At 38.4% G+C, this 14,493-nt stretch overlaps 1 protein-coding gene across 2 annotated transcripts in view; it reads right to left on the reverse strand.

Annotated features, from left to right (window-relative positions):
* Positions 1-3,832: 3,832 nt before the first annotated feature.
* Positions 3,833-14,493, reverse strand: part of MBIP (MAP3K12 binding inhibitory protein 1) — a 177,010-nt gene continuing 166,349 nt past the window's right edge. For both annotated transcript variants that reach the window (XM_069858460.1, XM_069858463.1), the window contains 7 exons: positions 14,109-14,330; positions 13,910-14,006; positions 12,416-12,481; positions 10,582-10,734; positions 7,321-7,418; positions 5,925-5,963; positions 3,833-4,779 (listed from right to left, as the gene is read on the reverse strand). In XM_069858460.1, coding sequence (XP_069714561.1) covers positions 4,669-4,779; positions 5,925-5,963; positions 7,321-7,418; positions 10,582-10,734; positions 12,416-12,481; positions 13,910-14,006; positions 14,109-14,330 — 786 coding nt within the window. In that variant the 3' untranslated portion in view covers positions 3,833-4,668. The remainder of the gene's footprint in view (positions 4,780-5,924; positions 5,964-7,320; positions 7,419-10,581; positions 10,735-12,415; positions 12,482-13,909; positions 14,007-14,108; positions 14,331-14,493) is intronic.

Consider the following 14,493-nt stretch of genomic DNA (forward strand, 5'->3'; position numbering starts at 1 on the left):
TGAAACACAAGCTACTGGATGCCAGCAAAACCTGGAAATATCTCTACACCAGCTTTCAGGTAACCATACGGAAGGAGACAGAATGCCTCACTTTATCTGTGAAATGTTACATATTGCAGCTGGGATATAAGTCTGTTTAGACTTCTTGCAGTGGAAACCAAGCTATCCTCTCCATTCTTGGTTAGCGACAGAGATTTTAAGCATTTATTTCAAAGCACACACCTTGAAAACATCAGGGCAGAAGAGATGCAGCTCAGGTAAGAGCCTTGGCAGCCTGGAATCCTCTGCAATGTCTCCAGTAGGACAGACTGAGATCATTCTCTCTTTTCCTGCCAGTTTGCAGCAGAATAAGCTTGTTGGTGTTAGCAACGTGGAGTAGCTCTACACTACTACCATGGTAAACCTGTTATGGGTAATTAAGCAATGCCATTCTCAATTGCCTGCAATTTTAACATATATAGATTAAAAACATGTGGGAAATGTTCGTAGAATTTCATCTGAACCTTGTGATGTATGATCCTGCAATGGATTGCAGTTATGATCACAGAGAGAGTTCCTCAGCAGGTAAACCTCTTCAAAATTACCATTGTGTAACTCAAATCCAGGTGGTCTTTATCTATAAGCAAGTTAGGGGTTCTCATTGTCCTAAGAGAACTGCTTTTCTTACTGTTGTGTGACTCCAGTTACAAATCCCAGCATCCAGTTATAGCATTTGTGCATGACTGATGTCAACAGGTTTTCCACTACTGACTGGGAAGAAGGGGTGGGTAGTGGTGCTGGGACCTCCTGTCAAATGTCCACGTGTTGAAGGTGAGAGAGACTTCTAATAAACAGAACACTTGCTTGTGAGCCTAAACTAATGAAGAATCTGCACTTTTATTATTTTTAAGGCAGTCTGTTTGTTCATGGACTGAGATAACATCTTACAAGTAAACCATAAGCTAATTTTCTCAAATTGCTTGCAATTAAAGAGAACTCTGGAGTGAGAGCCAGGCAGAATGTTTGTTACCATACAATAGTCATTCTCACCATGCTGCAGACAAGCCGCAGGCAGTAGAGGTCTTTCCACAAAAGCACTAGCCTTTCTCAGGGAAGCCTTGAACATTGAATGGTTGGACTCCATGATCCGGTGGGTCTCTTCCAACCTGGTTATTCTATGATTCTATTATTACCAGGATTATGTATGCTGGAGAATGATGAACTGGACCCAATTAAGCGAACTACAAAAATGCTTGTGTCATTTTATCTATTTGGTAAATTCTTCTCTGGAGTGAACGTGCACATCTAAATCACTTCTTTGTTCAGTTCAGAATCAATCCTGGCTTTTAGCCAAGTAAGAAATGTTGCTGTAATAAGCAGCAGCCATAGCAGTGCTTCTCTTTACACAGCCTTTTGGATACCATATGCAGTCTCAGAAGAAAACATTGTTATGAAGGAAGGTATCCTCAGTGTTACACTGTACTGCAAGCTCTACCTGGAAGCAGTGAAAGAAGATGCTTAACAAAGATAAAAGTTTTCTTCCTAAGAACACTTAGGTGAGCCCTGTCAGAGGAAAGCGAGTGTACACAAGCCCAACATCAGTAAAAGGTTTTGGTGAAGGTGTTGAGACATGCCAACCAGATAGTTAACACTTCCTCTGCTTTTGCTTCGTATGTGGTTACCTTTCAGACCTCTTCAGTGCTTGTTGATAGGTGGGGCTGCAGGAGCTGTAGTGTTTCAGGTGCAGAGGAAAACCAGCATAATTGGTAGTTCTGGAAAATGTATAGTGTAAGAGGTTTATTCTGCATCCCCTTTGTTATGGGGGTGTGGTAGAATGAGTAGGTGATCTCCTTCTGCAGTAATAGAACCTGGAGTGGAAATTAGCTGTAGAAGGTAAAGCCCAAAGAGATAAAAGGCAACCAAGGATAAACTGGCAATAGCAGTAGCATTTAATACCAGAATAATGTCCTTCCTGTTCATCCATCTCTGTATGCATAGAAGTCACATAGAAGAGGAAGGGAAATTTCCAACAGTTTGGCAGTCCTCTGAAATCTGCAACTACTTTTAACATGCAACTCTCAGCAGAGAATATCCTTCCAATTAATTTTTATAGGACAGGAACATTGGCAACAACTGCACAAGAAATTTTACAACCTGAAACCAAAGAATGGCAAAGCAAGAGGAATACCTTGAATTTTTTCAAGTTTATCTATAGCATTTTTTGAAGTATATAGAGCTAATAAATTACCATTCAGAGAATTTCACTGTTGTGTCCTCAGCTATTGTCTTGCTACAATGAATTTTCATTATACTTTCAACCTGTAACTGCTATGTTGTCATCACCCTGAGAAAGAGGAAAAGGAGAACCCATGGCAAAAGGTCTTTCAAGTAGCAGGCAATTCACAACAGAAAAAAACACTGTGAAACTGCTAAGCAGTCTCCTTTGCAAATATCAGCAGTTTGCATTTTACTCCAAGAACTGACCCTTGATGAGGATTCAAGTATTATTTTTTCCTGTGCATATATATATATGTGTATACACTCACATATGCCCTTGTTTTAATGTAAACTAACAAAAAAATCTTTCAGACCTAGGTATTTGCCACAGATTAATTTCTAGGGCATCACTCCAAAATTTTCAAGGAAAAAAATGCATAGCACAAATGCAGCAGACTTAGCCCACATAGCTTTGAGCTTTTATAAAAGCTAAATCCCTGTGGTCATCCCTGCTGTCTCCAGCTGTAACAGCTACCTCCCACCACTCTTTCAAGTACTACGGTGTGAAATGCTGGCCTTCTGGAACAACACTGCTTTCTCAAATGCTCTAGGAAGGTTTATAGGATTTTCTAATAAAGGAAGTAATTCCAGCAAAATGAATACAGGTATCATGCTTTATTATTGTTAGAATGTACTTGATAATTTCTGTTCATGCATTTAGACATAAGGAGGAATTCCTTCATGCTGAGAGGGGTGAGACCCTGGCCCAGGTTGCCCAGGGAAGCTGTGGCTGCCCCATCCCTGGAGGTGTTTAAGGACAGGTTGGGTGAGGCTTTGAGCAGCCTGATCCAGTGGGAGGTGTCCCTGCCCATGGCAGGGGGTTGGAACTGGATGATCTTTAAGGTCCCTTCCAACTCAAGCTATTCTATGATTCTATGATTCTATGAAATGTGTGGCATTAGACCCAACTATATCCAGTTGTACTCTTTGAAGCTATGGCTCTTGGGACACAGTACAAAAAAAGTCTTGTACACAGCAAGTAAAACTTATCTACTTGAGGTAAAGGTTGTAGCTCACTGTGTTACTTCACCAAAATACCCCTCATTATATGAGCTGTTAGGATTTTCAACAATGGCATCGCTTTGCATAACAAAAGCGGTGTCTGCATGATACTGTACCAATACACAGCTCAGTAAGGTCTTGGACTGCAAAAGTGCTTCTTTGTATTTAAGACACTGAAGACTGCTTGAGTTACTCTCTTCCTGGGTGAATAGCAAGCATCTGAACAGGTAACTATCATACTGCCTTCTTTCCTGGAGCGAGGACCAGAGCCCAAGCAGCTTTGCCTCCCACCTCTGCTGATTCACCTGCACAGAATGATTAGGTACAGTTGCTATAAACAAATGTTAGTCTAGCTAAGAACACAGAATCACAGAAAATGCCTAATATTCTTCAAAGAGCAAGATTGTGTCCAGTCAGTACTGTACATAACACCTGTCAGAGATACTTACACAGGGACATTGTTAGTACAACTGCTGTAAGCCGAGCAATTAACATAAAAGAAGCCCCCATGTAACAGCTACTTTTCTTCTAAACTGGAACTAAGAGAGAGACAGCAAATAAACCGAAGAATTGATATGAACAGAAAATCTTTTATTTAAAAAGAAAACAAAAACCCAAACAAACCCACACTTCAGTGTGTGGCCAAAGGTCTGACTTTAAACTATGTACCCAGCATCCATTCTTCAGAAGTCATGTTAGCATGCATATGGAAAGCAAGCTGGTGCCTGCTGGCATGCTTCTCAGAACCTCCCCTGGAGTGGTCTTTACAATGTGTTAAGTTTGTTAGCAGGGTACAAAGTTTGAATTCCTACAGGATACTGACCAAGTGAAGAACAGGAGTCTCTATTTACACATATAAGACTTCTATAATTATCTTTCAAACAGAAATGCAATTTGCTGCAATTCTAACAGCTGTGAAAAGAGCAACAAATACAGAAAAAAAATGCAGGTAAGCATGCATACTGCAAGTTTTTTCGTATTTTTTTTTCCTAAGACAGTTTACTTATGAGCAACTATTTAATTTTATTTCACAAGTCAATGCAAACTACTCACATGAAAAGTACTCAAAAGATAGCCCTTCTGAATACTCAATCATCAAGAAATACATGTGGAATGTAGCTTTTGTATGCAGGTTGACTTTCCAGATACGAACAACGCCGAAATCCTCCTTTATAACAGAAGGGAATGGATTATTAGAATGCTATTCCTAGAACATTCTTCATTTTAAAGTAACTATTTCATTAATAAGACTGTTTTTAAATGAGTTCTTCTGAAAGCAAGCTTTCAAGATCATCCAAAAGGAACTTATATGCATGCTTTGTTTTCATTGCTGAAGTCATCCCTGATGAATACTTCTCAGGTCTATGGTTTCAGTATGTATCAAGCATGAGGATTCTGAAGAGACTTTTTTTACTGAAGAAGCTGCTCAGCCTCCTTGGACTTGCTTTCTTTTGTTTTCCTCAGTAATGCCTGTTTTATAGCATTGATCTTTTCATCAAGTTCAGCCAATGAATAGTTCTGCTGAAAGAACAAAATAAAACCCACAATCATTTACATCTTGTAATTGCTAGAGAAGTGGCCAAGCACTTGATACTTGAGGTCACTGCATATTGCACTAAATGATAGAAATACTTTTGCAGAATTGTCTGAATTTAGTCTATGGCCATTTAAACTTGAAAGAATGTAAACTTAGAACAAACTGACAGTCCTAATCATGGATCAATATAACCATGCTATTTCCATTAGATGCTTGTTTAACCTGTTCATTAAAAAAAGCCCAAATCCTTTGATGTTAAAACACTGGATGAGACTATCTAGAGCCTGTAGAACCCAGCTTTACAACTGAAGTGGGTTTTATTCCCTATTGCTCAACATCAATCTCCTCTGTACCCACTTAACCTGTCAATTTTTCTGATCTTTCTTACACAAAGAACTGGTCATCATCCTTTTAAAAAAATACTTCACCCTAGGGAAGATTTTTTTCTCATGTAAACAAGCCTTCTTTCTCAAATCTCAGATGCCCACATCCCATTCTAAGCATTCTCACCAATCCATCTGTCTCCATGCATGACGGCTGGTAGAAGACAGTGTTCCAGCTAGTCTCATTTGCACTGAGGAGAAATTCTCTCTTGTGTCCTAAGGTACATGGTTAATGCTTTCTCTTATGTGACGGCGTTGTGAAAATGGCAAATCTTACTGACTCAGAGTAATATCTGCTATGACATCAGGTCTTTCTGCCACACATTTGCTGAGCCAGTAATTTCTACTTTTATTGTCACTTCATAAAGCAATAAAGCAAATAAAAAACAAATTTTACAAAACACACAAAGCCACAAAACAAAACCAGAAGACACGGTTAGGATGTTTATAGGAATTCAGAAATTGCTTGTTATCCTCAGCCTGATTAACATAATTATTTATTTTATTTTATCATCCTTCTAATCAGTGAATACACTAACTAACCTTCCCTAGTACAGACTCTTAGAAGACTCTTTTCACTGTGACACCCATTAAATTTCTTTCCACTTTCCTTTCTTCCTTTGCCAGCAAGCTATCCAATACTGATATAGCTATTTGTAAGTTAGATATTTTCTTGGTAGAACTTCTGATTACTTTTCACTCAGAACATCCTAAACTTAAGGTAAACAAAAGTTAACAGCACTTACGTGGGGAGATTGCACCTTTCTCCTCTTGCCAGAACAGCTCTAAAGAAACGACATAATCAAAACAAACAATGTTGCACTGACAAAGAACCACAAGTAATTCTTTAACAACATTAACAAGAGTCTTTAAAGTACAGAAAGAACACTGACTGCCATTCCATGGATTAAAAAAAGCTTTTTTATATAATTAAGTGTACTTTGGATCATGAGAAATAGTACTGGAGAGCAGTCAGAAACTGTTAAGCTTCTCCACGTTTGGCAGACAACAACTATCAACTTAACCGTAGCTTCTTTCAGACAAAACCAAGATCAATATCCAGCTTTTGAAACTGTCAATATTTATCTCCCTAAATTTTCTGGCATCTACTCCAATATATATGCAAAACTTTGGGGAAAAAAAAAATGCTAATTACTGCACAACACTACTTTTGCCACTAACACTTTTTTTTCCCCAGGTGCCCATTCTAGAGAAGATCCTAAAAGAACTCTCTGTGGAAGCTTCAGCTTATGAAAGTGTGCAATTAAACTTCCAGTTCCCAACAACTTGAAGGAACAGCCTCACAACTAAAGCACTTTATTGGTCTCCAGCACAAAAAAAATTAATAAAAAAATTTATAATATTGCTATCTAGTTTTAATTGCTGAATCTTCTCTGGCTGGTCTCAAGGGAGAAAATATAAATTAAAATATCACAAACATTAAAACAGACATTCTGACTACATGGTGAAAGAAGAGCAAGATATCAGACAAGAATTTTGAACAGCCAAGCAGAACCTGATGTATTAACTACGTTCTCTTTGTCCTACCCTCCTTTGGTGAATAAAGTACAAGGATTACAATTGCGAGAGAGGCAGAACTCTGTATGAAGAATACCAACAAAGAAACTAAAGTTATAGAATCACAACAAACAATTTTTAAACACTTTAATGTCTCATCCTATTGGAAGTTATTTCACATAGCTGATCTTTAGCAATCCAATCACGCATGGAAGCCCAAAGGATTTCAGCTGACTTAAACCATTACTGATTCATATTGAGATCAAAACTTCAGTCAATTTTCTCGTCATTAGAAACACCTCAGATTTTAAATTGGGGGCAGAGCAGCAAGGGGGAGAAATCCAGCCTCTGTAACATATTCCTTACAAATTAGTTAAGCTCAGATGGCTGCAATTCTTCCCCCCTCCCCTGAAATATTTTTTCTTTCAAATAAGAAATTAGGTGGAAAAATGAACTTAAATATATATGGTCCACATGAAATATAACCATTACACCAAGCCAGAACTGTCCACCAAAATCATCTGTCCTCTGACTCCTTAGGTTTTTGTCTATACATCAAAACTATAAGCACAAAAGTCCCAAATGCATTTTGGAATGCTAAAAGAAGTTGAGAGAATTTCTTACTACAGATTGAAAATATTCAGGAGACAGTCCTTCCAGCTCAAGGATTTTATCTTCGAGCTTCTTAATTCTCTGATAAATGTCTCTTGGTACAGGACCACCTAAATACACCAGTACAAATAGAAAGAAATCACAAAAAGTGCTTTAATAACCTTTTAAACTAAAGATTGCACATTTTACAGGTAAATTCTTTGTGCCCAGCTATCAACTAGTAGCCGAAACAAAATGAGGTAGTAAAAAGGAAAGGTAATTAATATGATTCAGGGTAAAACCTGATTGATAAGCCAGTGTAGCTGGTGAGGGCAACAGACAACTTTAAGCAGGAAGTTGAAATGTCTGACAAAGTCCCTGGAACAACTAATGATGACTCTTACAATACATTGGTACACCAAATGTTACCACTTCTAAACTGACAGCAGGAGACAGTAGATGGGACAGCAGACCACATGTGAATTCAGCATTGATACCCAAGATTGTTCTGACAGAAACCTATCACCACTGAGTATCAGAGGTTAGAGGATAGGTACTAGTTGTGGTTGACTGTAGATGGGAGAAGCAGGGTTGGGGGATGTGTGTCCAAAACAGAATAACAGAGCTTTGGAAGAAAATCACCCCTGCCCACCCACCACCCCCCCTCAAAAAAACCCAACCCACCACCACCACCAAAACCTACAAACACTGCTAAAACAAGAACAGCAAAAAACACTTCAACCCATTTGATGTTTCCAGCTATACTGCAGCAGCTTGGGTTTGTTTCCCAGAACAGAATTGATCAAAAGATCTGTCTTAGAAAGCACCTTATTTATGCTGCATATTATTCTATAAACTGAAACCACTGTTTAGCACAACTAACTTCTGGCTGTCCCAATTAAAAGAACAGTCTCGTTCTGACCAGTAGTCATAACGAAGGCCAATTCTCTTGCCAACCATTTCCATTTATTTCTAGGTCTGTTAGGTAAGACAATTCCATTGCACAAACTACTGAAATAAGCACTAATGTTTTTTTTTGTCATTCATCTATTTCCTCACTTCAAACAGACAATTTTGCAGGTAGCTTCCTTCCTTCAGATCTGCTGTCTACTCATCACCTACTAATTAAATCAGCTAACCTCTTGCTCTTCTTAATATTGCTATCACATTGTAAAGGGAAAAGAACAGTACTGTCACTAGAAGAAGCTGTTCTGAAAAACAGCAAGCAGCTCAAAACCAATTCTTTCAATCATCAGGAACAAGAACTAGCAAGCACGTAGCTGAGGCAGGTTACCTGCTCAGATGCATACTTCTCTCACAGCTGCGGGGCTAAGTGACAAATGACCTTGAGATCTTCCCTGGGACATTCCCCAGGATGCTAATCTGGACAAGAGTTGAGCCTGAATTGCACACTTCCATCTTCTACTCCTATACTGTAGTTTAGCTGACCTGTTGCTTCAAACAAAATTATGACACCTATTATAGGCAGAACCTGGAAGCAAGGGCCCTTCTTTAGCTACCTCCAATCATTATCCCTGATATGCATAAAGTCCAAAGCTACTACGCAAGCCAACCTTAACTGCAAATTCTGCTTCCTTGCAAAAAAACCCTTCTTTTTGAGACAGCTATACAGCTAAGCATACAGGTCTGTCAGCTGTCTCGACAGTATCTAGGGGCATTCTACTCTTCTTGCCATCAGAGGACTTTGATCCAGCGTGCATTTGCAGGAACCTAGTAATCTAGTCAACGCTCGCCATATTCTTAAGAGAATGGATTGGCATCTATTCAGTATTCAGAAGACAAATCAAGCCAGTGTGTCTGCAGTGTGATGTGTAAAACACTCAGTTTATGAGGTGAAGATGTGGGCTTCTGTTCTATTTTGAAAACATTTTTTAGGAAAAAATACAGATTCCTCCTTGATAAATGACTCATTGATTAATACTGTAGAAAACTGGGGCTGGGGTGAGGAAAACAACTACTTAAAAAAAAAGTCAGTAGCCTGGAAGTTATGCTGTTTATTTTAATGAAAGATGTAATGAGTTGAGGTTTAACAAGGCCAAATGCCGGGTCCTGCACTTGGGGCACAACAACCCTATGCAGTGCTACAGACTAGAAGACTACCTAGAAAGCTGCCTGGAGGAGAAGGACCTGGGGGTGTTGACCGACAGCCGACTGAACATGAGCCAGCAGTGTGCCCAGGTGGCCAAGAAGGCCAATGGCATCTTGGCTTGTATCAGAAATGGTGTGACCAGCAGGCCCAGGGAGGTTATTCTCCCTCTGTACTCGGCACTGGTGAGACTGCACCTCGAATACTGTGTTCATTTCTGGGTCCCTCACCACAAGAAGGATGTTGAGGCTCTGGAGTGTGTGAAGCTGGTGAAGGGGCTGGAGAACAATTCTTATGAGGAGGAGCTGAGGGAGCCGGGGGTATTTAGCCTGGAGAAGAGAAGGCTGAGAGGAGACCTATTACTCTCTATAACTACCTGAAAGGAGGTTGTAGAGAGGAGGAAGCTTGCGTCTTCTACTAAGTGAAAGGGGACAGGACAAGGGGGAATGGCCTCAAGCTGTGCCAGGGGAGGTTCAGGCTGGATATCAGAAAAAAATTTTTCACGGAAAGGGTCATCACTGGAACAGGCTGCCGGGGGAGGTGGTTGAGTCACCATCCCTGGAGGTATTTAAAAGATGGGTGGATGAGGTGCTGAGTGGCATGGTTTAATGGTTGATAGGAACGGTTGGACTCGATCCTGGGGGTCTTTCCTAACCTAGTGATTCTGTGACTAAAGGGAAGTATTGACAATGAGCTTTCCACATTATGGGAAACAAGCTTCTCACCTAACTGTATTTCAAGAATCCTCCACCTCTAGGAAAAGGTGTCTTTTGGGTTCATCCCATCCCCAGCCCTTAAAGTGCCCATGAAGCAGGAATGAGTCCTAACCTCCACTTTTCCTGTTCAGTGGATCAAAGCAGAAAGACTCCACTGGCTATGGAGAACGCCTTCCTCCAAATAGTCCAGATTGTTTTAAATCCCATTCTGAAGTGCTCCCTCTCATTTGCCACCATACCCAGTGTAGATTCACTAACTCAGCATCCTAATCTGGGAATGAGTCTGGGTTCCATTTAGGGCATAAGAATCTAAACATTAGATTGTAATACTTGAGGTGATCAAGCCCTTCAATGGATCCATCTACTGCTTTTACAGTCACAGTTTCTCTAGACTTGCCAAGATTTAGTACTGTAATGATAACGGCAGTACAACCTGGCACACCTATGTCAAAATTAAAACATGATACAAACCTGTTTGTAACCGTAAGTGTGCTTCAATGTTTTGCAATCTCTCCTCAACAGCTTGGTTTCCACAATCATGAAGAGGTACGTTGGCCTTGTGATTGGACCCACGTGCCCCTTCAGTTCTAGTCTGAGGTCCATATGTATTTACTACCCTAGATACTAGGCAAAGAGAACACAAATTTAATATCTATGCACATAAAATTCAAAGTACATGTAACTAAAACAATCCAAATATTAAAATATGAAACTCATGCTACATCAATTTCACATCAGTCTCATGTGAAGGGTCCCATGCATCAAGGGATCAAGTAAGATCAAAGGTTCAAGTAAAGGTATTTTCCTATTTTTGCACACGTAACTAAACTAAACAGAAATATATGCAAAGTAAAAGAATTACTCATGCTCATGTAGAATGGCAGTATCAACAATTTGTCATCAGCTGCTGATAAATAGCAGAAACCTCGACAACTGTGTCAGCAGTTACATGTGAGCCATTGTGAATGCAAAGACGAGGTCAGAGCTAATATTACAGGAAGTATCATAAATACATGAAGATGAGGGGAGGTATACAAATAGAAGAATTGTTATGAATCTCAGCAAAGAAGTTCTCTTCCAATTTTAGTTATTCAGGTAACAGCTTTACTGCCTTGTCAGCTGCTTCTGGGCCTATCTTTTTCCTCTGCTGAACTATGTCTTCATCAGAAGATTCTGATCACTTTAAATCATGGCCATTTCTCAAGTCCTTCCTGACAGGACTCCTGCAGTGTGCTGGAGACTAAAGACTCTGTCAGCAACTCCAGACAAGGAAGCATATACCTTCTTATTCAGTACTAAACTAAGGCCACACATTACATTCCTGCTTCAGTTTACGCTGGTTTTACTTCCAATTCTTTTCTGAGTGTTATTTACAACTCAGTTACAAAGTTTGGGTTTTAGTTACTTGAAGTGCAACCTTTTCTTTTTTCCTGTAATACTCTAGCATTTAAGTTACAAACTAGTACTCAGTTTAAAAAAGTGACCACTGAAAGGGGTTTTTAGGGGAAGTTCTTAACTCAAATTCACTTCCCCATCTTCCTCTTAGCTCACCAGCCCTTTTAACGCTTATACCCATCATCGTGCTGCACAGCAGTATTCCAAATTCTGGAGTTCAGAACAATTAACTGATACTAGAACCAATAACAAGTGGATAACTGAATACTACCACTCTCAAAAATGGAAGAGAAGGTTACTCTCATTTTCATTTTGGAGATTTTGTTTTGTAAACACAGAGTAACTTGTGTACGCCTACAGAGCAGTAGATGGGACAAGCAATCTTATATATATAACTTCTGTTGGACTATCATTTCTACACTACTGACTCCTCTCCAAAAGACAGTGCATTGGTATGCTCACTCCCTAGCTTGTCACTTCCGATAAATCTATGTCTCAGAACTTCCACTACATTCCAAAACTATTTTCTAATACAATATACTTAGTGGCTAACAAAAAACAGAAGAAAATTTTATTTAATTTCAATTCCATAACTGGACTGCTGGCCTCACCTTAGAAGAAAGGTTAAGGATTTTTCATCTTCTCCATCATGCTTTTTTTTGCATCTTTCCTTTCAGACAATGAAAATAGGCAACTTTGTCTTGGTTTCAGTGCATAATCATCAGCTTTCTGATGCAGTTATGGTCTTGAAAACATTGGAGAAGATGTAGGAGTACTCACAAGAGTAAAAAAATCAATACATTAAGTTTGCATTTTTTGAGCATTCTGTAAAGAGACTGTAAGCCAAAAATTCACCAGTGTTGTTCTATGTGGACACTCTTAATAAATGGGTATTAAAATAGTTGCTTACCCTTTATATGGCTTTTAAATCCAGGATAGGGTGTGAAAATTGCATCTGTTCTGGCACAGCTATTTTCTAAATAAATAATAAGAGAAAGAGTCATGTCCTAATTATGTATTTCTAATTTAAAATATTTTAACCATGACTAGCTTTGAGAGTTTTAACAAAACTGATTAATTTTTTCATACAATAAAAACATCAGAAACACTTCATGCATTCCATAAGCACTTGCTCATAAACAGTTTCACAGACTTTGCACGGACTTACTAGATGTAACAGGATAAATCACTTACACAAATGTATGCACATGCGTATATAAAAGTTTATTTGATCTGGACCAAATTTCTTCCAATTAACATTTTCTTTGGTTCTTACTTTTCACTGCCTCTTTCTGTAACTTCTTTCTTTCTGTACAGAAGTCTTTTCCCGCTTACTACTGTTATTTCTAATTTCATGTACCTTTTTTGAAACTGTTAAACGCGTTTAGTTTATTCATCAGCATTCTTCTCTCACCTTCCTGCATTTATTCTGATGCCCATGACTTCTTTAATTTGTTCAACCATAAAAACCTACAGTACAGACCATCTTAGTTTACTCTAATGTTTATATTTAATATCTGTTCATACACACTAAGGTTTTACATATTTTATCATGCCTGAACATAAAGGAAGTTCTTATCATCATTTCTTCTGTACATCATTAACAATTTTAGGAATCGGTATTTTACTCTCTAGCATATTCTACTAGACTTCAGATGTCATTTTCATTCCAACAAATATTCAAGCAGTTAAAGCTTCTCCCTATAAAGCTTAGCAAACAGTAAGCTTTGACCTCTAAGAGCGTAAGTACATCATAGAGACAATGCACATCTGGGTTCACAGGTAATTTAGAAAAACGTCTCCAAACGACGTATGTATATAAAAGTATCTTCGGTTTTAAGATATAACTGTTTACACAGTTACTGATCAAGACAATGCAATCCAGCCTACCAGATGGATTTAAGACTGTTTGGTTATAGATACAGCCAATTGTGCCAGTTGGTGCATTAAAAACACCAATAGTGTGAATAAACTTGAAAGGAAAAAGTTATTTTACGTAGTTAGTAATTCAAACTGACAGTAACAAATAACTTCCTTGTAATTTAACTAAATTAACTTCATGGAATTCACAAGACATTTCTCAACTGCCATTCTGTTGACTTTGGATGGAACATCTAGCTAAAACATTGGGAACAGTAGCTACAAAATCAACTGATTTTAAACTCTTTTTAAAATGAACATGGTAATAGCCGTAATCCTTCTGTATGGGATGCATTAAACACTGTCACACAGCGACTACTTTCTGTTTTGTCTGACAACAATTCAGTGCACATGCAAGTTCTGACTTTACAGTTACTCTTGAAATAAAGTTCTGTTTAAAATATAAAATAGCGTTTTTAAAAAACAAAACAAACCAAAACCAACTTAAATTGCTATGAAGATTAAAGTCTGGCTAGCCAGTTACCTTGATTACAATCAATAACATTGCAAAATTCCCTGACATTATTTTCATTGATCTCAGCTTGTTTCCTCTCGATGAAGGCTGATATCCGCCTGTCAATCTGCAGATAATAAACATGAGGCATATATCTATTTCATTCTTAAAATTTAAAACTTAGAAATGCCATTTAATTATTTTTTTTAAATTCAGGTAAATCACTTACTTCTGCTTTTCCGGCTTTTATTTGGACCACCTCTGGATCAAAATTAATATGAGCATCCTTCAGATCTCCCAAGTCATAACTTGGACACTTTTCTTCAGTCTGACATTTACCATCATAAACATCTAAAATTGTTTCACAACTTCGGCTTTCTGTTTTACCTGCAGGTTCAGCATGGCCTATATTTCCCTCTTTAATCAATGACTGGAGCTTTTCTAAAAGAGGCTGAACAAAGAAAACAGCATGTTAGGGTTAAAAAAAAAATCAAAAAAAATCCACAGAACAAAAAAGCAGAAGGACAAATACTATAATAGTTTCTAAAACAGACCAACTGAAATAATTTTAGGAACTACAACATCTGCCCCTGATGGAACACAGTAATAAAATA

The sequence above is a fragment of the Phaenicophaeus curvirostris genome, chromosome 5 (assembly GCF_032191515.1).
Source record: "Phaenicophaeus curvirostris isolate KB17595 chromosome 5, BPBGC_Pcur_1.0, whole genome shotgun sequence".
In the NCBI taxonomy this organism is placed as follows: domain Eukaryota; kingdom Metazoa; phylum Chordata; class Aves; order Cuculiformes; family Cuculidae; genus Phaenicophaeus; species Phaenicophaeus curvirostris.